This window comes from Magnolia sinica, chromosome 3 (assembly GCF_029962835.1).
Source record: "Magnolia sinica isolate HGM2019 chromosome 3, MsV1, whole genome shotgun sequence".
Classification (NCBI taxonomy): domain Eukaryota; kingdom Viridiplantae; phylum Streptophyta; class Magnoliopsida; order Magnoliales; family Magnoliaceae; genus Magnolia; species Magnolia sinica.
Window position 1 is genome coordinate 10,974,276 of NC_080575.1, and position 27,317 is coordinate 11,001,592.

The window sequence follows — 27,317 nt, forward strand, 5'->3', positions numbered from 1 at the left end:
TTATTTAACTCTCTTGCAGTGGGCTGTCAATGGATGTGAATGTAGACTGGCAACCCACTGATCAGGTCATGGATCCAAGAGGTGTGTTTGACGAAACTCTTATGACCTAATGAATTGAATATCCCAATTCCAGATATAAAATGATTCTATAATAAATACTTTTAAAATATACAATAGGACTTGCATCACATTTCCCAATTTCTATTTTTAGTTGTAGTTTTTTATCAAGGTTAAAAACAATCTGAATTCAGCCCATAAGGGTGCTGGCTCTTCATCCACAAAATTCACCAAATCTACTAGGTTGAATCGGTTGAGTCAGAATTTTCAACCCACCAAAACCAAGCCATAGTTTTCCAAGCCTGGTCCCACAATCAAACGGTGGAATTTTATTGCATTGGTCTCACCTATTAAATCTAATTAATGGGAGATACAGATAGGATTTCAAATTCTACTTCCCCAAATATGCCGACGTGGAAGATATGAACAAGATCCAAGTTCTTTTGTTGAGTACCACACGTGCCATGGACTAAAAAAAGGGCCCATCGAGTCACCAGATGGGCAGCACATACATGGCCAAATAAGGTAAAAAGGAAGAAGCATATGGCTAGGAACAAAAAAAAAAAAAAACACGAACGACTGATGGTCCAAATTCATGGCATGTGACAGCCTGATGTGCACAACATGGCAGACATTCACCTGATGGACGGCCTGGACCTTGCAGACATGCCACATTGGCATGTGGGAAGACAATTCACATTCCTACCCTATAAGCAAGCTGTAGATAAACATGTTGATATTTAACAAAACTGCAGTGTGTTTATTATCATTAAAGCAGCTTGCAATTTTGAAATTAGATCAAACTGCAGCTCAAAGGAATTAAGAGATGTGGCCACTCGCATGCATCACATCCTTCTGCATGTGCGATGTCGATTCCATCCAAATCCAAAATTTCACCATTCTGCCCTCTCAAGACTAATGTTAACCACACCACAGATGGATACCTGGCTGTCTAAAGTACATCCATAGCTAGGCATTTTAGCACATTGTATAAAAGAAAATGATAATAAGAAACAAGGAGATCACCAAACATATTAAAAATGATGGTTTTATGTTTTAATTGCTGAACAAGCTATGCTCTTCAGTCGGTCTACATGCAAAGGAAATGTCAATAATCACCCAAAACTGAAAGAGCCATCTACATGCAGTGTCAGGCTTTCCTTTCAAATGGATCTCCTTTATTGGAGCTTAGAGGAGGATTGGCCGCAGCTGCTACCCTCTCACGAAGATTGAATTTCTTTGCTATCAATGGTCGAACGTCTTCAACCCCAACTAAGGTTTCCAAGAATGGAAGTAATGAAAGCAAAGCTTGATCTGAACGATCATCAAACCAGCTCTCGATTGGAATACCATTGTCGACTTGAAACCCGAATGCCTGGAGAAAACGGAATGGTGTTAGAAACCCCAAACAAGAGAATGGATGTAAAACAAGAAGTCATCCATCGCTTTTCTCTATCAACTTCATTTGGTTTTTAGCTGTTGTCTAAGCTGGGTTCAAGTTGATGGTCTGAATAAAACTAAGTGCAAAATTGGTGCCCTGTGACAGAACTATCCAATAAGTCCAGAATACATTTCAAGGTGTACCATGCAAAATTCACACTGATCGAAATCCATCCTTGAATTGGTCTTATTTTTTATAGCCATCCTTTTTTCCAAGACATGGTTCGGAAGATTAAGATTGCCTAACAAAAGTGATTCTTTAGATTCATAAGCATTCCATGACAGTCCCTGACAAATAGATGGATCAAATTGTTGCTTAGACCTATTTTTGTGTAAATGATCTTGGCCGTTCATATTTAAGGTCATCAATCAAACGGTTAATATTTGACACGATGATGAAATTTCATTAAACAGGCTGAAGCCTAAAAATGCGAAAAATAATTTTTTTAAAAAAATGAATGTATAAAAAACTAAGAAAAAAAAGACCACCCTAGCGACAACAAGCTAGGATTTACGCTTTGTCGCTAGGATTTACGCTTCCGCCCATTCCTTAACATTATGGCATGCCCTTTTGAACACTTCTAAAACTCCTATTTCTAAAGCATCTCTCATTTCTTTCCCACCATATTTCCCATAGAGCCAGTAGCAAGCTTAACACCCCACTCCACCCCCCCCCCCCCATGCCAAGAGATAAGAAAAATCTTCAATTGAACTTGGAGACACCCATAATACTCCAAAGACTTGAAGATAATGGAAGCCCATGAAATGTGCATTGGATCTATGAACAGTCTAGATTGATGGACTAGCCTGTCCCCCAATGACACTAGGAGCGCTATAACTTAATAGTGCTCTGAGAGCACTGGAGCATCTCTTGCATCATAGCATAATAACTGAGGCTTTTGGTTACAAACCCCAACCCCCCCTCTCCCCCCCCCCAAAAAAAAAAAAAAACAAGACACACACTGGCTTTCATCATATGGAAAAGAAAGTGAATTCATTCAAAGTCCTAGGAAAGAAGCAACAGCCGAAGATAGGTACCTGTGGGGAGTTGTCAATTATGATAACACGTGCCAAATCACGGCCAAGCACTGATAAATCCTTGAGATAATTCCCCTCCACAAAAACACAGGACTCTCGATAAACTCGGTGGCGGAATATCCTTCTTTTTGGGTCCAGAACATTGAGGAGCTGTTCTGCATAAATACTTTGGCTGGCTGTAAAAATAATGATCTCAAAGAGGCTGGCAGCCCTCTCCATGAAGTCCTTGAGATGAGGACGGCATCTTACATAGACTGTGTGCTCTTTGAAATTGAAGTTTACCGGAAATGTAAAATCTGCATCTTCACAGTGCTCAAGCGTGGAGTGGACTAAAGTTTCTGCCAGTTTAGCAAAGTCCATGACAGGAAATGCATTTAGTTAGTGATTTATAAAAATAAATAAATAAATACATAAAGAGGTAGTGGCACATGGTATTGTAATTCCTTTAGAAGGTGGAATTATCAGGCTCTTCAGGATGTGAATATTGTCCTGATGCTATGGTGAGGTGATCCAGACCAATATTCATATTTTTCTGGACTGCTATTTCATTGTTCGCATGATCGATGGTTTGGAATTTTTCCAGGTTCGAAGATTCCATCTTGTGGGGCCCACCAGATCAACGGTCTAGATTCCTGAACCATGGTCCCCATCTGCATCGACTAGGCATATCAGGACACAATTCACATCCTGTACACCAGCATCTGATATTTCCTCTAAGAAGTTACTCATATTATAGCTTGCAATACTAAATAGGCATAATAAGAAAAGCTTTCCAGGATACAGACCTCTAGATCAATAAATATGAAATTTCAGCAAACCTAGAAGTGTAGATGGGATATAAAAACAGAGTATGCAATTGTTCGATAAAACTTATCCACTTAAAATCCTACTGTAAATGCACACAAGGGAATGAAAAGACTCCAAACCTTTAATGTGTAATTGTGTATATATATTTATTGAAACAGTGATGCATTTTATTGCACAAGACGAGAGGCCAAAAGAATTACAAGAGCAAAAGAAAAAGAAAAAAGAGAAAAAGATTACAAATCAGCCCAGACAATCAGCAACTTGATCTGCCCCGATTGCCTTCAGATCAGCAGCCCATTCCCTAATCAGCTGTTTAATCCACAATCCCAACTGCTCCGGGGATTGATTACGATTCCTGAAAATGGGATTATTTCTTTCTGACCAAAGAGACCAAATACCAGCCCCTCCAAACCTTTAATGTATAAGGGTGCAGCGGAGTTCGAGATTGGGTGTACTCTCCCACCTAATCATCAAAAAAGGTGTAGGGTTTTTTGTTTTTTTTTTTATATTTTTTATTTTTTTTAAAGAAAAAAAGAAGAAGAGTGAGGGCCTGTTTGGATTTAAGGTGTAGTTTTTCGAGAGTGAGGGTCCGTTTGGACACACTTCCTCAAAAGTGAGTTCCAGGAAAAGGGGGGTTTTCAACCCGCTTTTTTGCCTCTAGGCAAAAACCATATTGGATTGGTTTTTGCCAAGCCAGTGTTTTAGTGCCTATTTTGTTGAATGGAAGAGGAGACCAGTTTGCAAAGTGCATCCAAATGCACAACCACCATTTAGATCAAATGGTGTGTCCGGCCCAAAAGCCCCTTTGGAGGGTACATCCAAAGGGGCCCTAAACATCTATCAGTCTGGACAATAGCATCTTTGCAGCCATTTAAGGCACCATGTTCATCAATGCAAAACTGGTGACTCTTCTCACTTGAGCATTTAAGTGTCAGAATGTTATTGTTTTAGAATATATGAGAATCTTTATAGGCTAGCATGTAGCTGGAGTGTTGTCATAGAGGAATGTTGTCAGAGGACGGGGTTAGTGTGGAATCTAACATTTAGAAGGTAAGGATGAGAAGGCATTTCTTGTTGAATGATGTGGATGTGATAAGATCCTTGAATGTGATGGTCTTAAAAGGGGGAATTAGACAGATGAGTGATGACTCAAGGGTATGAAAGAGTGGTGGAGATATGATGCAGGAGATTATTAACAAATTAATCAAAGTAAATCAAATATGATAACATGCTATCCTACCATGATTAAAAAAATACCAAAGAGGCAATAAAATTCAGATTCATGTTAAATTCACAATCCCACACAAGCAATGATTACAAGCATGAATCATGTAAGCATGAAAACCTAAGGCCCAATGAGAGATTGGAACTCTCACATTAGCATAGGCATGGTTCTAATTTAATGGACAGATTTGGCACAATTCTAGGGTTAGGAAATTTGGGGATTTGAAAATTAGGGTTTGGAATTTAGGAATAGGGAGAAATAGGGTTTTGAAAGCTAGGGTATTGGGTTAGGATTTTAAGCCTAGGGCTAGGGATTTTTAAAGGGGGAAAGGAGCAAGGGTTAAGAGGGAAAGAGAGAGAGGAGGCCTAGCTATATGGACAGCTGTACGGTCACACCCATATGGACATACGATCTAGGGGTTTGGTCCATACGGCTGTAAAGTTTGACTGGGCTAGATTTAGGTGGTTTTGGATGTGATGGGGATGGATTTTGGTTGAGAACAAAAGAAAAATGAAGAGGTAGAGAGAAATAAAGAGGCATTGAGAGAGATGGAGATGGAGAAAGTAGACGAAAATACCTCGATTGTAAAGAATGAGAGAGAAGAATAACATGATGGGCTTCACACCCTTGGATTCACACTAAAATAGCCTCTTTTCACAAGAGATTCTCACTTCGCAAAAGAGAGTTTTTCATTCCAAATTCTAAGGGTCGGCGCTCCCCCCCCCCCAAAAAAAAAGTCTCAATAATGCATTTTTTACAATAATGACCCTCATTTAAATAAAAATGTCTCGCATGTCCTATAACACCATAAAACATAAATCTATTAAGCCTTAGCTATGAATAATCAACAAAAACATAAAATATGCTAATCAAAACACTTATAATCAAAGTGATCAAGGATCCGCATGATCCAATGATTCAATCGTCGTGCCCTCGTGATCCAACAGTCAAGACTCCTCAACTAAGCAGCCCACATTTATATTCCTAGTGTCAGGTCTTTGAAGATGCACAATCGTGCATGTGGGGTCTTCAAGGCCTCAGTGTAGCCCACCCGAGTCCATGTACAAGTCATCAAGCCAAAGTGAAGGCTAGGCCGATCTCCTCCTCCTCTGCTACACTCTAAATGATCGGATGTCCTCATCAAGATAGTTCACCATCATTCTATCAATTGTTCTATGGCTTAACGAGTTTGGAACCTCTTTAACCTATTTGGGGAATCATGATTGATCTCTGACCAATTACCTGAATTGATAAGAGGTTGGTGATTAGGATGGATTTTTAAGGAGGATTCTGCAATTTTTTACTTTGGGATGATGTTTTGGGATCGTGCAATGCCCAAAAAGTGGACCAGAAAAAAGCGACAAGAAACCAAGGGGAAACTTTTTGAATCAATCATGATTTGCTTTAACCTTAACAATTAATTAAGATAAATAAATCATATGTATTTGAGGACCATTTAATTGATCCCATGGGCCCCAAAATGCAATCTTACTGTCGATCCTAGCAGATTTATAGTTATACCATAGATCTCCTATCGATTGCAAAGTTTTGAATAGGCTTGACCCAAAAGTTCATTATCTAGGCCTAAGACAACCTACCCCTAGCCAATTGACAACCCATAGGTCCAGATCATCAATCATCACAAATATAGATGGTTCGATTAGTCAGATCTTTGCTCTGCCAAGTTGTGTGGCCTTTTGGTTGCATCAATTCCACTAGCTCCGGAAAAAAAAAAAAAAAAACTTGAGTTAAAATTGGTAGTATCAATCATCTGCCAAGGTCCTCATCCACATAATGTCTTCTTTGGCTTAGGTTGCTGCTGATGGAGTCCTAGGCATCAGATTGGTGAATCTTGCATAGAATGGCACGGTAGAACACTCCATCTATTCTTCCATTTCTTCAGTCCTTCACTTCCTGAGTATCTTCACTTCTACAACAGTGGATTTGCAGATGTAGATGACAAGTATGCGATCGAGACTCCACACATTTCTCTTGATTGACTTACCTGTGCCAAGGTGCCACATTCCTCGCTGCTAGCCTCTGACCTGTGGGCTCAGATCGTCATTGACATGGGACCTTTGTATCCATCTCAACTTTAACAGTCTCCTTACTCCTTAGGATTCCCCAATATGACCGTTGCACTTAATGTCACTCTCTTTTGGCTTGATGTATCACTCATCCAATGTGTCAGCTGAGATCACTTTGCGGATAACATCGACCAATCCAATGATTACCTTCTCAATTGATCCATTTAAGTGGATTCATCAATCAATCAAATAGTGGATTCTCCTCGGATCGCCAGGCTTTCTGCAAACACATCTTTCTTGGGACATTCAGATACAGCAGATTGGAGGAACAACAAACAAGGAGATGCCAAGTTACTTTTCCAATTTCATTAGTAAATCTCTAGTCCCACTGATCTCAAGAACTAATACAGTCGCAGCCAAGTTACTTTTTCCAGCTTTGGAATTCAGCAGCTTTCTAAAGACATACGAAAATTAAGACCCTTAAAATTTAGAAGCATTGACGATTAATGAGTAGCATCAACAAGATTTAAGATTGGGATTTGCTAGGTTTTAGATGGTTTTTAGTGACATAGCTCACTTTCTTACAAAAAGGGCTGTTTTGAGAATGTCTATGTATAATGCAATCTTTGCCCCTCTTGCACTCCTTATAGATTCTCTTCGTTATCTAAGTCATGAGCTATTAATGAAAAGAGAACACACTATGACCAAATGCGAAAGGAAGGATTGATCCTCAACAACAAAATTGTGGAAAACATAATGAATTCCAAATTAAGCCAAAAAAATCTAGTTAACTCTAGCCAGAAGCCAAACACCAAAACCGAACATCAAATAAACAAATCTCTGAACATTAACTTAGAAAGCTCCAAATTCAGTACTGTCAGTTTTCCCGACAAATCATATCATTATATGAGACTCTTCCCAATGACCCTACAAAGCAATCAAAGGTTTGTCAATCAAAATTAACAGAGGACATCCATTAGCAATAGGAGAGTGGATGCAAATTTTAGCGGAGATTGGATGATTCTTATCATATTTGTGCATTTATTATTATTATTACTTTTCAGGATAGTTTTGTCCATTTTATGCATCAACTAACGGTAGAAATGAGGATACAAAAACTACTCATGTAATGAGAATCAAGGGATCACATGTGTGGACCTTAATCTCTCGTGTAGCAATTACAATAGTACCACATCATGTTCACAACTTGTGAAAAAGTAAAGATAACCATTAATTTTTTTTAAAAAAAGGAATGTAACACTTTAAGCTCCTTACCGTCCAAATCCAAAACAAGGGTAGTCGGAGGGCAACTCCGCGTTTGCTTTGGGAGTAGCATAGGCCGAAAAGTAGGAACTACAGCTGACAGCTCAGGCAAATTCCCTATAAATAAGTATGGGTCAAAATCATCAATTTCATCATCTTCATCAGCTTCCACATAAGCACCAGCAGAGATTGAATCTTGACATGGCTCATCAACACACTCCAACTTTGACTGTTGCATTGCCAGGTATATAGCTGAAACTTCAGATGACAAGTTACCCCCAACAGTATCCTCTTCATCAGGCCGTGAGAAGGCATTATTTCCTTCTGTAAAAGGTGTCAGAGAAAGGGTATCTGGAAAATCATATTTGTCAGAGCACACAGCTATTGAATCGATATTCATATCATCATGACATGTTGTTGATACTGTTCTAGTGTTCTTGCTAGGATTCTGTTCTTCAGATGGATTGGAAGCTTCAAAAGATCTCAATGTATCAACCTTTGATTCTTCATATCCAGAGTCCTGATAGTCTCTGTGGCCTTCACTTGGAAAGATTTCAACAACATCCACTGCGAAAGAACGTAGCATTGCATTATACAGTACCTTAGGTCCTTAACACAAATTGAAGTCTTTATCTGTCTAAGGTTTACTAGCCATATGCTATAAAGTATAATTTTAACATGTTCAGAAGGAACTGCATGAAAGAGAGAAAAGGGCCACCAATCTTCCGTTGGCAATCTGTACATGGAAGCAAAGGATTTATACAACAAAGGCTATTAGGCTCTTTTGACTCTATAAGCTCATGTCCATAGTCAAAAATCTTATTCATCGTAACCTTCAGATGCGGGTGTTACGATTTGGGCTAGAGGCCCACAGTCAACAACCTTATTCATCGTAACCTTCAGATGCAGGTGTTACAGATTGAGCTAGAGGATGGATTCTTATGCAAAAAAGATCCAAGGGTTGTTTCGGATCGTCGGATTTCAATGGCACACAAGGAAGCAATAAATGAAGAACAAAACATACAAGAAAACAAAGATTTATGTGGTTACTGGTTAGTCACAGTGACTATGTTTTTTTATTAGGCAATTCAACTTTATTAAAAAAGAAAAAGGCAACGAAACAGTATTGACACAAGTCACAGTGTGACTATGTCCACAGGAGAAGACATGATAGAGTTTTTTCACTATGCAAAAGTTTCATAATACATTCTTCTTCTTCTGAGAGATAGAGTGAGTAATGGAAATTGTACTACTAGAGAAAGAACCCAAAGATCCAGGATGTAGAACAGGTAAAAAAAAAAAAAAAAACCAAATGAAAGAGAACAAAGGCTCGATTTAGGTAAGAAGACAATGATAGAGTTTTTTTCACTATGCAAAAGTTTCATAATACATTCTTACTCTTCTTCTTCTTCTTCTTCTTCTTCTGAGTGAGATAGAGAGAGAGAGATGGAAATTGTACTACTAGAGAAAGATCCAAAGATCCAGGATGCAGAACAGAAAAAAAAAAAAAGCAAATGAAAGAGAACAAAGGCTCGATTCAGGTGCTGACCATTTAAACTAAGTGTTTAAACAAAGTCAAGAACCGGATTCAGCACCGTGATACTGGATAAAACAAAACTGATATCTGATATTGAAATCCTGCCTAGATTTGGAGATAGCAGATCCCACTCAATAATTGATCCTTTGACAGCCTTGTCTGTGCAAGTATGCAGTAGGGCTGTCAATGGGTCAGGTTTAGATCAAATACTGGTTTAACAATATCTAAACCAGACAATGGGAATCAGATTTGGGTCCTGTAGGGTTCAAACACAGGAAACATACAAGAGGCTGTGCAATCACATATGTGCACAGCCCCCTGCTGTCGCATGCGATCACTTATGTGATTTGACAACATTGCCTAAGAGACACCTTCGTAAGGTTCTTTTCTTCTTTTTTTTTTGGGAAAGGGGCCTTTGTAAGGTTCTTAAATAATAAATATAATTAGATAAAGAATACAGCTGAAGAAGATCATATATTTGGTTACCAGACTTGGTGCCCGACCCAATTTTTAGCCAGATCCAAGTCTATGGACCTGGATCGGACCCACTTATCAATCAATCTGAAAATCTGAGCCCAGATCAGATTAAATGAGGCAATACAGAAACCTCCAATACAGCAATACTGCATGCATCCAGTCATCTTTTCTTCATGATTACCATATATAATTTGATATTATACTCACCTGTTTATTATCCAGTCATCTTGACAAGCCATTCCATCCTAAAAAGACAATTAAAGTTATTTTCACAGGCCTGGTATGTCACCATGAAAACAGTTTGTATTGATTTTACAGAAGTGATGTTGCCATCGCTGTCGTCATCATCTAAGCCTTATCCCAACTACTTAGGGTCAGCTTCACGAATCCTCTTCCATGAAAGCAATGGTAGCATAATAGAAAATTGATTTTGGAAAACAAAGAAAAAGATCAGAAACAGGCTCTCTAACCCATATATATCCATTTATTGTATTCCCATCAGAATCAACTAGTGTAATTTAGGTCCTCTTTAAATAATGTCTCTCTTTTGCGTATTGGACCACTTTAATAGAAAATAAAATCAATGCGCTGGAACAATATTTCTTCAGTGTCCTAACTTCCAAGTATAAAATATAGTAGGACCCAAAAATCATATCATAATTGTAGCAAGTTCCGCACAACATGCAATGAAGTCAGAAAATGACCAAAATATTTTAAAATAAATTCAACAAACAATGTGCAGATGTGTCTACAATTCCAATCCACAAACATACTAACTGTTATGACGTATTATACATTCTGACATGAAACATCTCATATTCAAAAGAACAGGAATGTTGCTCAGATTCTCTCTCCACAATAATCCTAACTAACACGAGACCAGAATAAACAGAAATTTTTATGCAATCCAAAAATCACTACCTGTATTGTGAATGTCCCCACCAACAGCTTTGGAAACGTGATAGGCAGGGGAAAATATTGTCCCCAATGCACATTCTGCAGTTCTATCCTTACATCCCTGTGGCAGCCGATTCAAGTCAAAAGAATTACAGTGGAAAATGATCACAGAACAGCAAAACATGATATGAGTTTGACACAGCACCATACTCAGAAGTTTCAAACAGTTACAAGCTCTAATCCTACCACAACTTTAAGAACAAAATATGAAAGATGTAACAAATAAGTTACAACTGTACTCAAGTCCCTAGTGTAAATAAATAAACAAGTGACTAATACGATAAAGACTTCATGTCTCCATTAGATCTCTGGGACAGGTGGCTCGGTTAGTGAAGCAAAGCAGACCCATCAATTGGTCAATAAGGTTATTCTGGACCCCCATGCCTCGTCATTTAAACAGTTACAATCTATTTTATACAGGCATAGATGGACATATTGCACAAAAGGTAGGAGGTGCATGATCATGACATCATTAGCTAAGCCTTCCCAATTAATTGGGGTTGGCTATTGTAAAGCTGGTATTGTTATGAATCTCGAAACAAAAGGAAGAAGTGTAAATATCCAATTCTCTAACAAAAGGTGTTGCAACATAAGCCCTTTGTATCAAACCTGACAGGATCCGTTTGCTTAGTTTGATTATGGTTTCTTCGTTTGCCAAATATTTTATAATCCATCAAAACAAATTATGTAAATAACTAGAAAGCAAGGTGATATGTAGGAAAGCTTTTTTTTTTTTTCCTTTTTCTTTTTTCTTTTTCCATTTTTTAAATAAATCATAGACATTATGAAGAAATTCGGAGAAAAAAACAAAGTACAAGCTAAGGTAGCATTAGGAACTAATGTATACCACATGAGGGTGCTTTCCTGATACGAACCAGTTTCAGCCTCAAAGGATCCGGTGCAACCCACCTATACGTAAAAATAGGGGGTTACTCAGGCTCTATTGCCCTCCACTAGTCCATATTGGGTTCAACTCAGATGAGTCGGGATGATTCAGGACAGAGTCGCTCCTGTTCGCCTTGCCGAGAGTTCATAGAGACGCACAGGATTTGGATACCACATACACATCAAAAGGGGCCCACAAACAGCTTGATATGGTGCCATGTACTGAGTTTCTGTGTTTGGAACATTCGAGTAGGTGAAAATGGGGGGATGTATTTGACACTTTGGCAGACCATGACACATGATGCACAGGCACTAAGAAATTGTACACATGGCATAATTACTCAAGTTGAACCTAGTTGATGTTGAGTCAGTACCAAAGTCAGATTGGTTGAAAAGATCCCAATCTCTGATTTGTGGATTCTTGTTTGTCAAAATAGGATCATTGGACCAAGGTGGTGACTCATCCTTCTCACATGTGGCACTCACATACACCATCTGAACCATCCAAACTGTGGAAACAGTGTGGCCGGAGCATATATCTAAGCTCGAAGTGAGTAAGAAATCCTAACCATCTGATTGGCCGAAACAAAGCCCAAATTGGCAGGTTAGCTGGTATGCATCAGTTTGGGTGGCGACCGGTACAACAACGAAACTGAGTCTGAAGTATGTTGGCTAGCAAGAAAGACTACCTGATACATGAAGTATGTTTACAGCCTCTTCTTGACTAAATTGCTGGCAACATCATTAATCACGTGGGTCTCTATTCATGGCTCAGTGGTAGACAATGTGTTTCTAAGGTCATGGGTCGAGAACCCATGTGGTGTGTGTGTGGGTTTAAGAGTGTATATTATTCACCTTTCAAAAAAAAACATCATTAATCACATGCCCCAAGGAGAAATGACTAAGGTCCATCTCGGTGGTGGGAGCAAGATTCCTAATTTCCTTAATAGTTCATGCAGGACATCAAAACGTGGAATTCTCCACATCCCCCAAGAAATAGCACTCTTCATCAAACGCCCTTCAATAAAAGGCTACTCCCAAAGAACCCTTGAACGGCTTGAAGCCCTCTAGCAATCCTTATCCTCTACCTCCATTTTTTCCAATTGGACAAGGGTAGCCAAATTGAAATAAACAAAATGGAAGCAAAAATAGTCATATGCATGACTATGACTGAAGTTCACGATCAATCACGTCTTTCAGAAAGGAATAAAAAAATTAAAAAGAAGAAGATAACGATTAATCACCTTAGGATCAATGGACTCCCCATCAATTGTTTCATACGCCAAGCAGATATCCTGACTCTCATTAACTGGCAAGATATAGCTGGCATTCAAACTCCTTGCAGCTTCAGTATCTCTACTCTTCTTTGAGAGAATCCCAGATGGAAGTTTCACTAAAAGAATATAACGTATAAGTTCAATCCAATGCAAGATATCACTGAATGATGTCAATTCAAAATTACAAGAGCACAATTAGGTTCGAAAATATAACCGAAGAGCCCCTATACCAGAGTAACTTTTCACAGAGAGACTAAACACATTTCAGCTTTGTAAACAGTTAACATAAATTTACAAAATCCCTGAGAGATCAGAATAATAGTAACAATGTTTGAGAAGATGCAAATTTAGCAAAGGACTCCAATTAGATGTGATTCACTAATCACAAGATGACCAATTATCAAAAATTGAAAAAGAGATCCTTCAGCAAAAGATCAAACAGGAATGTAGGAACAAAAATAATAATAATAATAATAACAATCTGATTTGGCATTCTCATAAATACATATGTATGCTTACACTAGCATGAACCATGTGAATCTATCATGTAGCCAGCTCCATCAGGTTGTGCAATCCCAAATGGGCAGGCAATCATAAGTGAAAGAGATTTTTGATTTTTGGCAATAGATAATTTTGTGAAAAGGAATAGCACAAAAAAGATATGAAATCCATCAAGGCAACGGATAAGATTCCCCTATACAAAGAGATGTTCCATGGATCCCTTAGCAAAGCATCCATGATACAATTTACTTCTGTAGGAATTATATTTGCTTTCAATGAAACTAGGAAAAGAGATTTACATCTAATAAGCATGGTATTTCTTAGCATATCAATATGTCGAAATTGGAAAATAGGATAGGTTAAAACCCCAACCCAATTTCAAACATTATGGGATATTTTGAAGGACAATTTGTTCTCCTTTATTGCGGATTTTTTAAATCATAATCATCTTATAAGCATGGTATTTCTTAGCATATCAATTGGTCGAAATCGGAAAATAGGATAGGTTAAAACCCCATCCTAATTTCAAGCATTCTGGGATATTTTGAAGGACGATTTGTTCTCCTTTATTGCAGATTTTTTTTAAATCATAATCATCTGGCTACTGAATTAGGTGAGTACCTTCTTAGCCCTAATCTCAAAATTAGAAGGTGCCCAAAATCTTAAGGATTTCCGTCCTATTAGCCTCCTTAGAAGTCCGTATAAAATTATATCCAAAATTCTGAGCCAATGGCTAAGGATGGTAATCCCTAAAGGTCATATCTCCCTTCCAATTTGCTTTTGTTGAAGATCGTCAAATCATGGATTATGTGCTTATAGCTAATGAATGTTTGGATTCTAATGCTTGGGCGAAGAAATCAGGGATTATTTGTAAAGCTGGATCTCGAAAAAGCTTACGACCATGTTGATTGGTCCTTTCTGGATTATATGATGCAAAGAATGGGCTTCGGGCTCAAATTGAGGGCCTGGATTAGAGTTTTGTATCTCCTCCCAAAATTTTGGTGCTTATTAACAGTTCCCCATTTGATTATTTTAGAGCTTCCAGAGGCCTTCAATAAGGTGACCCCTTGTCCCCTTTACTATTAATTATTGTTACTAAGGCTCTAAGTGGGGTGGGCCTTTTCAGAGGTTTTCTTGTTGAAAATTTTCAATTTCCAATTAGCCACCTCCAATTTGCTGATGACACACTTCTTTTCTGTGAGGCAGATGATAATATGGTAAATTTTCTAGGGATGATCATCTGTTGCTTGTTTCAAATCTGAAAGTTAATTTATCTAAAAGTGAGATCTTTGGGATCAATCTCACTAATGAGGTAACTGTATCTCTAACCACTTCTTCTTGTTGCAAGGTAAGCTCCTTTCCCACTTTTTATCTTGGCTTGCCCCTGTGCATTGGTAAACCTCCTTTATTTCCATGGGATAAGTTGACAGAAAGAATGGAGAGGAAGCTTTCGAATTGGAAATTGAATCTGTTGTCGCTAGGAGGCAAATTGAATCTGATGAAGGCCTTTTTAAAAATATATATATATATATATATATATATTTTACGGATAACTGAAATTTTATTGAAAAGAGGCGAAAGATACAAAAGAGAGCAGAAGTTGACGCAGGGATGAACGTGATGAGGATAACTACTCCGAATCCACGGAGCTTCTCTGGACTCCTCACAGAGACTTCTCGAATCCACGAGGAAAGAAAGTAGAAAATAGAAATAAATTCTAAGAAATTCGAAATTGATTAATTGATGAATAAAAACGAGTTCACAACCCTTTAAATAGGGGTACCAAGCAATGGGAAAGAAATTAGAATCAAACTACAACTCAAACTCTTAGAATCCGCGACTTACTATAAATAGTAAACTTACTATTTATAGACGGTCGTGATGTCTACTAGTGTGCAAGGTTTTCGGCCAAAAATAGTGTCCTATTTGGCTTCACCAAACCGTTCTCCTAATTATTCTAAGCTCTTTTCACGTTGGGCGCAACTCCTAAAGCCCGACGGATGAAGAGTTATAATCAAACTAAAACTTACTATTTATAGTAAAAACGAAATTAAAATGGGGAAACGACCATCGATCCAGGGGTTTTTCGCAATTCCGGGCTGCGCAACTCGGCGTAGCTGGGTTGGTTGGCTTCAGTAGCTCATTCTACCCCAAAATCATATATTTTACGTCAAATAACTCATTCCGGATTGCAAGATACGCCCGATTTAAGGTTCGATGGTCTGGATCACTTTTGTCGTCGACCAGGCCTTTTCTGATCCATCTTGGCCATGTAACTGTCCGCGACCCGCTCTACATCAGTCTCCTCCACTTCAAAAGAACTCGTCCTCGAGTTCTCGTCATGCTCTGGTTCATGATACTCGGTTAGGTCCGTGACATTGAAAGTCCGTGAGATTGCCATGTCATTTGGGAGATCAACAACATAAGCGTTGTCATTGATCTTTCGGATGATTGGTACCGGTCTAATCTTCTTATGTTTCAACTTGTTGTACGTCCCGGTCGGAAATCTCTCTTTGCGCAAATGGACCATAACGCGGTCGCCTACCTCGAACACTTTTTGTCGCCGATGCTTGTCCGCTTGTTCCTTGTACTTCTCGTTCGAGGCATGTAGCTTGGTCTACACTTCTGCATGGATGCCCATGATCTTGTCTGCCATATGTTCTGCTGCAATGCTTGTGCCTGGGTGCTTGGGCAGAGGGACCAAGTCAAGTGTGTGGCGAGGCACTCGTCCGTAAATAATCTGGAACGGTGATCTCCCTGTCGAGCGGTTCACCATATTATTGAATGCAAACTCTGCTTGAGACAAGGCCAAATCCCACTGCTTCGGTTTTTCTCCTGAAATACAGCGAAGAAAGTTTCCCAACGTGCGATTCACAACTTCGGTCTGCCCATCAGTCTGTGGGTGGTAAGCACTACTGAATTGAAGTCGTGTATCGAATCGATTCAATAAAGTCCGCCAAAAGTGGCTAATGAACTTCGTGTCACGATCGGAAGTAATGGTCTTGGGGACCCCGTGTAGCCGAACGACCTCCCTGAAAAATAAATTCGCCACATGTGTTGCAACAAGGGTCTTCTTGCATGGGATAAAGTGCGCCATCTTTGAAAAACGATCTACCACCACGAACACCGAATTCATGCCGCGTTGTGTTCGTGGGAGACCAAGCACGAAGTCCATTGATAAATCCTCCCAAGGACCGTTAGGCACAGGTAACGGGGTGTAGAGGCCCATATTCTGAGATTGCCCCTTGGAGGTCTGACAAACATGACAACATTGTACGGCTTTTCCCACATCGCGTACTAACTGCGGCCAGTAATACCGCTCTTCCACAAGAGCTCGTGCCTTGTCTTGCCCCAAGTGTCCACCAAGGCCACCTCCATGTAGCTCCTGAATAATCTGCTCCCTCAGAGAACTTTGGGGGATGCACAATCAACTCCCTTTGAAGAGAAAATCGTCCTGTATAAGAAGGTCACTGGGGTGACCTTCTTGACACTTCATCCAAGAATCTTTGAAGTCCTCATCCTCGGCATACAGCTCCTTGAGACAGTCGAAGCCGACTACCTCGTTGCTCATTATAACTAGTAGTGATGCACGACGGCTAAGTGCATCAGCCACCTTGTTCTGCTGCCCTGACTTGTGCTTCAGAACGAACGTGAATTCCTGTAAAAACGCAACCCATCTAGCATGCACACGATTCACGTTAGTCTGACTATTAATAAACTTTAATGCTTGATGGTCAGTGTACAAAACAAACTCTCTTTGAATCAGATAATGCCGCCAATGTCGCAGCGCCTGAACAACTGCGTACAACTCAAGCTTATAAGTCGACCACTTCTTTCGGGCTTCGCTGAGCTTCTCACTGTAGAAGGCTACCGGCCTGCCTTCCTGTGATAATACTCCTCCAATTACGACGTATGAAGCGTCACACTCAACCTCAAACAATTTGTCAAAATTAGGAAGCACCAAGACCAGTGTTGTAGATAAACGATACTTGATCTCATGAAAACTCTTATCAGCTTTATCGGTCCACTGGAACGGTCTTTTTTTCATGCAATCTGTTATAGGCACGACTATGGTGCTAAAATCTCGCACAAATCGACGATAGAAAGTTATCAACCCGTGAAAACTCCTCACCTCATGAATGTTTGTTGGGATCAGCCATTCCCTAATAGCTCGCACCTTTTCATCGTCCACACGAATGCCTGTAGACGTTACAACAAATCCTAGAAACAATAGGCTGTCAGTTAAAAAACTACACTTCTTCAAGTTGAGGTACAACTTGTTAAGTTGTCGGACCTGTAGCACCTGCCTGAGATGTTTCTTGTGCTCCACCTCATCCTGGCTATATATCAATATGTCATCAAAATATGCTACCACAAATCGGCCAGTGAACAGTTTTAAAACTTGATTCATCAAACGCATAAAAGTACTTGGTGCGTTCGATAGGCCGAAGGGCATGACCAACCACTCATACAACCCTTCATTGGTCTTGAATGCCGTTTTCCACTCATCACCGGGTCGAATACGAATCTGATGGTACTCGCTCCTTAGATCTAGTTTAGAGAACACCTTGGCCCCTTCTAACATATCGAGTATGTCGTCCAACCATGGTATTGGGAATCGATATTTGATGGTAATTTTGTTGATTGCTCGGCTGTCGACACACATGCGCCAGCTTCCATTTTTTTTGGCGTTAATAATGCTGGTATGGCACATGGGCTTATGCTCTCTCTCAAGAGACCCTTACGGATCAATTCCTCCACTTGCCCCTGAAGTATCTCACACTCCTTCGGACTCATCCGATAATGATGGCGATTGGGCAGGCTAGCCTCAGGGACGAGGTCTATGTGATGTTGGATGTCCCTCATGGGGGGCAATCCATCAGGTAAATCCTCAGGCCAGACTTCTTTGAATTCGTTTAGCAACAGTCTTAAACTTGGAGGGATATTTGAGGGTTCCTCTTCCTCGCCCTTCACCACTACAGCGTATACCTCGCCGGTTTCCTTGGATTCTTCCATAAAATCTCGAATAGTCAAGAGGGAACTCCCCTCCACTTTAGAGGCTTCAGGGTGGTTCTCTAGTGCCATAGGGGCAAGGATTATTTTTCGACTATCCTTGACGAATACGTAAAGTCGTAAACATTATCTCGTCCCCGATGGGTCGCATCACGGTCCGACTGCCATGGTCGACCGAGTAACATATGACAAGCTTCCATATCGACCACGTCACAAAGTATTTGATCTTTATAATTTTTGTCAATTGAAAACGAGATAGTGCATTGTTCAGTTACCTTGGTCTCATTCACCTTTTTTATCCAGCCAATTGAGTACGGGGAAGGATGTTTCATCGTTGGTAGCCGCAACTTGTCCACCATCACTCTTGAGACGATGTTCTCGCTACTACCACTGTCTATGATCACATCACAGACCTTTCCATTGACGGTGCACCGAGTACGAAATATATTGTGTCGTTGTGGATGTAATTCCTTTCGTGGGGCATACAGCAATCGCCTCACAACTAGAAATTCGCCACGATCCTCGCCCGTCATTTCATCGCCACCTGCTATTTCTTCAGTGATTTGTTCATATTCATCAAAGCGATGGTCTTCTTCTGCGGCCTCATCTTCAGTGCCCCCTTCGTTTATAGTCAAGTGTGCTGTGGGACGTTGAGGACAAGTGTTTGATATGTGGCCTGGTTAGCCACAGCAGTAATAATGGTTCGACCTTGGCCGAGCATAAGGATTTGGAATCCTACTCGGACTCGCTGTTGTAGGTGCTGCACGTTGAGGCTTGAATGAGCCGCTCCCCGTATCACGGTTTGCGGTTGTAGGAAGTTGAGGTACTGGGTCTTTTCCTCGTGGCAGCACTAGATCCTGCGTGGGACCCGTCATAGGGGGGTCGAGTTGAAGGATATGGACGAGCAGGAGCTCTTGCAAGTTGTGTTTCTGCCCTACCCGCCAATTGAACTGCTTCATCCACAGTCCCGACTGGGTACATCTGAACTCGGTCCTGAATTATCGGTCGCAACCCACCTATAAATCGTGCCACCTTCTGTGACTCAAATTCTGATAGATCGTTTCGTGTAGCCAGCCGTTAAAATTCTTCAGTGTAATCTGTGACTGTTCGATTTCCTTGCCTGCAATTTTGATATTGCTGGAATAATATCTGCTCATAATCACTGGGGAGAAATCGAGATCAAAGAAGACGTCTCATCCATGGCCATGATGAGATGGGCGCCTTGTTCTGGCGAGCTCGTGAGAGTTGTAATTGTTCCCACCATGCAGAAGCACCAGATTTTAATTTACACGCTACCAATTTTACCCTTTTATGATTTGACACGTCCATGTAATCAAAATATCTCTCTACTTCGGCTAGCCAATCGAGAAAATCTTCTATACGTAATAAACCGTTAAAACTAGGAAGTTCAGCCTTACCTCGATAGTCTCTTTCAGCACGATCTAGATGATCACCTCCATGGATTGGTCGTCAAGCATAACCCTCATTAAGGTCCTCGTCGCTAGAACTTGAATCATCTGGTGTAGCCCTACGGTTTGCTACTGGTAGTGCTCTACGAAAATCGGAGTTGTGTCGTACAGCAACCATGGGTGGTGGAGCCACCATGGGTGATGGAGCACCGCCTAGGACTCGGGGCGGAAGTAGCGCATCCGCAAGACTGTCGAGAGTTGCCTGCAGCCCTTGCATGGTCAACTGACTCTCCCGGTGGAAAGTTTCGATTCTTTCCGAAAGATAACGAATCCCTGGATCACCGTCTACAGGATTTTAATTCATACCTTCATTGTTTGCCATTGGCCCGAGAGGAATTCTCGCTCTGATACCAATTGACGCAGGGATGAACGTGATGAGGATAACTACTCCGAATCCACGGAGCTTCTCTGGACTCCTCACAGAGACTTCTCGAATCCACGAGGAAAGAAAGTAGAAAATAGAAATAAATTCTAAGAAATTCGAAATTGATTAATTGATGAATAAAAACGAGTTCACAACCCTTTAAATAGGGGTACCAAGCAATGGGAAAGAAATTAGAATCAAACTACAACTCAAACTCTTAGAATCCGCGACTTACTATAAATAGTAAACTTACTATTTATAGACGGTCGTGATGTCTACTAGTGCGCAAGGTTTTCGGCTAAAAATAGTAAGTGTCCTATTTGGCTTCACCAAACCGTTCTCTAATTATTCTAAGCTCTTTTCACGTTGGGCGCAACTCCTAAAGCCCGACGGATGAAGAGTTATAATCAAACTAAAACTTACTATTTATAGTAAAAATGAAATTAAAACGGGAAAACGACCGTCGATCCAGGGGTTTTTCACAATTCTGGGCTACGCAACCCGGCATAGAGGGGTTGGTTGGCTTCAGTAGCTCGTTCTACCCCAAAATCATATATTTTACGTCAGATAACTCATTCCGGATTGCAAGATACACCCGATTTAAGGTTCGATGGTCTAGATCACTTCTGTCGTCGACCGGGCCTTTTCTGATCCATCTTGGCCATGTAACTGTCCGCGACCCGCTCTACATCAGAAGTCTGCTGAGAAGGCAGACAACTAGCGACCTAGGAAAAGCAAATCAAAGTCCTTAAGAGTGTTTACGGCGCCCACCCATTCATATATCAGATTTTTAACTCTGGACCAAACATGCTGGACAGTAGCCGATTTGTCATTGAAACATCTACTATTTCTTTCCTCCCATACTGACCACCAAATAGTGATAATCACCATTCTCCAAATATGCGTGATAGGCTTGCCTATCTTGATCCCGTGCCAGGCCAAAAGCAAATTGCAAGAAGACATTGAAGAACACCAGCTTATGTTGAATCTGATGAAGGCTTCTCTCTCTAATATGCCTATTTACCTTCTATCTCTATTTCAGTGCTTGAAGTTTGTTATTCGAAAGATTGACAAGCTTCATAGCACTTTCTGTGGCAATCTGGATATCTAGGTTGTAAATTTCCCCCTCTCAAATGAAGTGAGGTCTACAACCCCTATTCTAAAGGGGGAGCTAATATTGGGAATCTTTAGACCATGAATATAACTCTCCTTGGTCAATGGATTTGGAGGTTCTGTTCAAAGAGGGAAAGCCTTTGGAGACGGGTAATTGCGGCAAAATACGCCTTATCCCATCAAGGTTGGTGGACTAAAGACTCATCTCTCTATCGTGCTTCCTTCATTTGGAAAGGTATAGCAAGGATAACCCTGCTAGTGCTTGAAAGGTGTTCTTTCTCCCTTGGCAATGGAATGAGAGTTAAATTTTGGTTGGACTCTTGGTGTGGAAATTCCACCCTGGCTGATTCCTTTCCAACTCCTTTTGTTGTTAGCGATAATCCTAATGCTCTGGTTAAGGATTGTTTTGTAAAAGCTAAAGGGGGTGGGACTTGGATTCCTCCATGTAGAAGAAACCTGTCTAATTCTGGAATTCAGGAGCAATTCAGCTTCTCAATCAATTGCAAATCTTCGCTCCCTCTCCAATCATAGAAGATGTTATCAAGTGGTCTCTTTCAAGATCAGGATTGTTCTCTATTAGATTGTTTTATAAATATCTCTCTATCCTAGAGGTCACTTCCTCTTCCTGCCATACCGGTCCATTGTGGTCCTATGGGATGCCTCCTAAGGAGGCAGCTTTCGGGTGGTTGGTGGGAAGGAACAGCATTTTGACGATTGATAATCTGACAAAAAGGGGTTCTCCTCCCGAATGTGCCTGCTCTGTCTTCATGGAGAAGAAACAGTGGATCACCTTTTTATACATTGCCCTTTCTCCTTAGATATCTGGTGGAGCATTCTGCATATGGCTGGAGTCTCATGGTCGATGCCAAATTCAGTGGAACTTCTCTTCTACAACTAGCATGGGGAGTCTGGTGGAGGTATCAGGAAAAGGAAACGGAGGACCCTTCTTTAGGCTGTTTGGGCTAAAAGAAACAATTGTTGCTTTCGAAACATCAGCGCATCTGTGGCGGGGGTTTTTTCGAGGGTGCTAGTATTTTTTTAGGGATTGGGCCATGGTTTTCTCCAGGTTTCTCGCCAGTCGTGGGACTGGTTTTTTGTATTGTGTAGTTTTTTCTAGGTTCCTTCCTCTCTAGTTTTTTAGCTTTTGTTTTTCTTGTTGCTTTCGTTTTCTTTTTGTTTTGTCTTCCGCTGTGTTTGTCTTATCGTTTCAGCAATAAATTTTCATCTTTCAAAAAAAAAAAAAAAACTTCTTTAAGTCTGATTAATTTGCAATTGATCAGGCATTAACTATACTGCTAAAATATTTGAAGAAACAAACATGCTTTTTCCATCAGCCAAATATTCCGCTATTATCCACCTACACAGGGCATGTCAGAAGTGTTTTTCAAACAGCATACAATCATTTTTATATGAGATGTGGAGGTTTGTGAATTGTAATCATGTATTAGCAGCACTTACAGAAAGACATAACATAAGTAGATTAACTAAAAGAACAAGTATAAATAAATAGAAATTTGTACCAAATAAAAGAAGAAAGTCTCTTGCAAATATTATCAACAAAAAAGAAAAGAATGAGTACCAAATCTTTGTTTCCTAGCAGAAGATGTGATCAGGTCAGCAACCTTCTTCTCTGCAATCTGTGCATTCTCAGACTCTTCTTTCTGTTGTCTACAGTGCCTGGGTCGAGCATGCTGTCGAGCAGCATTTCTTGCAGGAAGTTTCTTCTTGGTTTGCATTGCTGGGTCACAGATGTAGTTGATGTTATCAGTACTTAACTATAAGCTAGTTAGTTCTACTACCAGACTGTCCTTGGATATCGATAGAACTATCTGAATCACTGAAGCAACTTGCACTTGAAAGAGCTTCCAAGGGCCTCATCTAACCATGAATATCACTCTAAGAATCACGGCACCCAACTGGAAGGCTGAAGTTATATTTCCATTTTAATGAAGATCCCAAATTGTACAGCAGTGAGAGAAACGTCTCCTGGGGCTGCTCAAAAAGAAATATGGAAAGGCGCATGCAATCATGCTGCATGATACCAAATAAATGAGCACGGTCCCTAGAAAAGCAATAAAAACCAATGAAACAGTTAAAACAATGTGTGCGTATGGATGCTTCCACACCTATACTGCAACAGAGAGCCTTGTACATAAATGACTTAATCTGCCTTAACAAGTAAAGCAAGTGATGAGAAACCTATACTGCTGTATTTTAATTTAGTACCAAGAGAACTATAAAAGTTATAACAAAAGCAACAGTTAAAACAATGTGTGCGTATGGACGCTTCCACACCTATACTGCAACAGAGAGCCTTGTACATAAATGACTTAATCTGCCTTAACAAGTAAAGCAAGTGATGAGAAACCTATACTGCTGTATTTTAATTTAGTACCAAGAGAACTATAAAAGTTATAACAAATCTCAAGAAAGGGTTTCAGTCAAATCATCAACTAAGAAACAAAATAATAAAGCAACAAATCCTTGAAGTAAACACAGAAAGCTCATTACTGGCCTCGTATTTGCATATATGTAACAGAGAGAATTTTTCATATTGGCAAGTACTCCACAATTTGAAACCATAATCAAAATGGGAAAAAAGCCAGAATGAGTCTACTTATGTTTCTTATCTTAATTCGGGTAGGTTTGTAACGGGGTTGGGTTCAAGTCAAAAAGTGACAAATCTTGTTCTTGGGAGATTTTTTTTTTTTTTTTTTAAAATTTTAAAAAAAGGTTTTCTCAAGATGGGAAAATCTTGCTAAAAATAAAAATATTACAAATAATTATTATAAATTAATTTGAAATTTTTAAGGCCTTGTTTGGTAGATGCCTAAAAATGGGTTCCTCTCATTTTAGTTAACAATTTTGGATCTCTAATCCATAATAATTAGAAATTTAGTGATTAGAGATCAAGATCTCTAATACAATATTATTGTTAGCTAAAATGAGATGGACTCATTTTTTGGCGTCTACCAAACTGGGCCTAAATATATAATTATATAATGCATTAGTTGACATTTTAAAATAATTTCTGCATTAATATTGGGATAACTTCATAATAAAATTGCAAGAAACTAAAAACTGTCAGTATTAGGCAAATCTCACGATATTATCGCAATAGAATCATTCAACTGATTTTTCATGAAAATGTCGCAAGATTTTCAAAATCTAAGTGATAATTATCACAGTGCGGGTGGGGTATTAGTGCAGCCGTACCCATACCCAAGGGAATTAGATTTGGGTCTTGTCGGCTTCAGCTCCAGTTACAACATTTGGAGTACTGGACCCAAATCCAATCAGGATTGCAGGCCCATTGGGTATATAATCGGGTCTTAGGAGCCAATAAGAGGAGAAGAAACTCAACATCGAGCGAGATGGTGATGAGGACAAGTAGCAGCAGGCCGGGGTTCAGGCTACCAATGGGGAGGATGCCTTGCAATGGGTTGAACAGTCGATGGTCCAAGTTCAAAAAAAAATGCCAAACTGATTTCAAGGCCATGGCGCACATACAGTAGGGTCCATGACTGGCACAGTTCAGATTGAACTACGGATTCAATCTGATTTCACGGCGATGGCCCACAGACAGTATGGCCCATGGCTTGGACAGTTCAGATTGAACTACGGATACGCCATAAAGATCACTGTACACTGGAAACATATCAGATAACTCTTCCGCCACTTTGACACTCTCCTAAACACAAAAGAGCAAGACTTCAATGGGGAGAACTGAGAGTTGCTGCGCATGAACCTATGAGCATTTCCACTTTTCTAATCTTCAAAAGTCCATTTTAAATGAGTGTTAAGACTCAAATCCACTAATGTTTGATGGATGGAGATGCACACCAAACGCACAAAATCAAAACGTAAAAAAAAAAAAAAAACTAAAAACCCTAATTAAAAAATATATAAGAAGATAAACCCTAAAAATGTATGTTGGAACATTACAGAGAGCATCAAATTGCCACTCGAAAAAGTACAAAAATCAATAAAAATGAAAGAAACTAATAATCGGAAATCCCATACCTGAAATTAGTGTAAATGCGAAAATTTTAGTAGCTTTTCGCTTCGATCGGTTGGAAATAAGAAATCCTTTAGATGGAGATCCAAAACCCTAGCTAGCTGTTTTCAGACAGTGCCTTGAATTCCCTCCAAAAGGAGAGAGCGAGAGAGAGAGCGAGAGCACGAGAGTTGCTGACTAGACATTTGGAGGAGAATTATACAGTATCATCCGTGTAGCTTTATTAGTTATTTTGCTCTTAGTTGCACAGTTACACGTGGACTGTCCAATCGATGGATCCTGACCGTCCATTAAGTGAAATCCATATTTGATGAGCCACCATACGAAAACGCCGACGAGAAGATGATTCTAACCACTCTATCAATGGCCTCTGATATGGATGGTCAGGATTGTATTTTCAAAATATGTCCGAACAGATATTTAACCCCTGGGAGAAATCTTACTGAGTAAGTCAGTGCCACTAGCGTACTTAGTAAAATCTGTGGGACCCACATTCATGCTTGTGTCTTATCCACGCCGTCCATCTATTTTTAAAGCTTATTTTATGGCACGTATGCAAAATTAAAGCGTATACAAAGCTCAAGTGGACCACACCATAAGAAACAGTGGGAATTAAATGCCTAGCGTTGAAAACTTCCTGGGGGCCACAGAAAATTTGGATCAAGCTGATATTTGTGTTTTCTCTTCATCCACGACTTCATGACCTTATGAACGGGTTGGATAACAAATAAACATCAGTGTGGGCCCTGGGAATGTTTCAACGGTCGACATCATTATCCCCACTTTTTCCTGTGGTATGGTCCACTCGAGCTTTGGATGTACTTCAATTTTGGGCTTATACCCTAAAATGAGCTGGTAAAACGGATGGACGGCGTGGATAAGACACATACATCACCTGTGGGCCCCACAGAGTTTACTCAGTACACAGTCGGCTCTTGAACCATCTATTTGGTGGTGTCGTTGCTCATTCTAGTAACGAATCAGATGATTATAATACCCTGATCCATGCAACAGGTGGTTGCAAAAAAGAAGGCCGGGTTTTGGGCGGCTGCAGTTATCCAATCACTTTGACTTTTGCATGTTGAGCAATGAATCATGAGACAGGATCATTGGATGGTCCAGATCGATTGAAAGAACTGTCCACTTGTTACCATCCATTTTAATTGTTTGTTGCAATTTTCATTACAATTTGGATAGATCTCTCAACCAAACTAAAAAATAAAAATCAATCCGGATAGATTTATTAGTTGTGGGAGTATAGAAATTTTATAGTCACAACACGCCACTGCACCTGCAGTCTTGAGGTACACACATCAGGTGGGCCAAAGCGTGCTTTGAATATCGACTGATTACAGATTCTAGACGTTTCTTTTGAAAACTTGTGGCCGACCTGATGGGTGGAACGGCCTAAATTCTCTTTGAGACTGTTTATATTGGCTCAAGTGATGGGTAGACAGCCTAATCTTTTGTTGGACCAGGCATGCCAATGATGGGCCAAGCTGATTGAATGGCTTGGATCTGGCACGTTTATGCTAAGTCAGCACGTGTGCCACGAATCACCTATTTGAGTTACCTTCCTGGCGTTTCTCGTCTTTTGAAAATTTAGAATGTGGGAAGAGAGGGAGAGAGCTTATCTGTCCACAATTGAATAATTGAATTTGAATTCATGTGCAGACAGCCTAATTTGAAATTAAAATGGCGGGAAGTTCGCTCGGATTCAATATTTTGTGCAGCACGTGCGACTCTCTCACGTGAGATTTCCGGGCCATTAAACGCTTTGAAGTAGTGAACGGTCCTGGCCCAAAAAGCATGCTGGCTGCCCTTTTCTTATCTAGCCATTCATTTTTTT

General features: G+C 40.0%; 1 protein-coding gene across 3 annotated transcripts; it reads right to left on the reverse strand.

Annotated features, from left to right (window-relative positions):
* Window positions 1-1,006: 1,006 nt before the first annotated feature.
* On the reverse strand, window positions 1,007-25,651 carry LOC131239499 (uncharacterized). Of its 3 annotated transcripts, none has more exons than XM_058237229.1 (7): window positions 25,474-25,651; window positions 23,030-23,188; window positions 12,958-13,106; window positions 10,793-10,889; window positions 7,870-8,424; window positions 2,536-2,873; window positions 1,007-1,432 (listed from the first exon to the last, which is right to left on the reverse strand). In XM_058237229.1, exons 2-7 carry the CDS (start codon window positions 23,184-23,186, stop codon window positions 1,208-1,210), a joined length of 1,521 nt encoding a protein of 506 aa, XP_058093212.1. In that variant the 5' UTR covers window positions 23,187-23,188; window positions 25,474-25,651; the 3' UTR covers window positions 1,007-1,207. The 3 variants fall into 3 exon arrangements, with proteins under 3 accessions (XP_058093212.1, XP_058093211.1, XP_058093210.1); XM_058237228.1 differs by having other exon boundaries at window positions 23,030-23,481; XM_058237227.1 differs by having other exon boundaries at window positions 23,030-23,512.
* Window positions 25,652-27,317: the final 1,666 nt, after the last annotated feature.

What these genes read in the sequence shown, in the direction of transcription:
- LOC131239499 (XM_058237229.1), bottom strand. Translation starts at nt 23,186, where the DNA reads ATGCAAACCAAGAAGAAACTTCCTGCAAGAAATGCTGCTCGACAGCAT. An exon ending in TGGGGACATTCACAATACAG is followed by an intron (nt 8,425 to 10,792) that starts GTAGTGATTTTT and finishes GTTCTTTCGCAG; the next exon opens with TGGATGTTGTTGAAATCTTT. An exon ending in CCTTGTTTTGGATTTGGACG is followed by an intron (nt 2,874 to 7,869) that starts GTAAGGAGCTTA and finishes CTAAACTGGCAG; the next exon opens with AAACTTTAGTCCACTCCACG.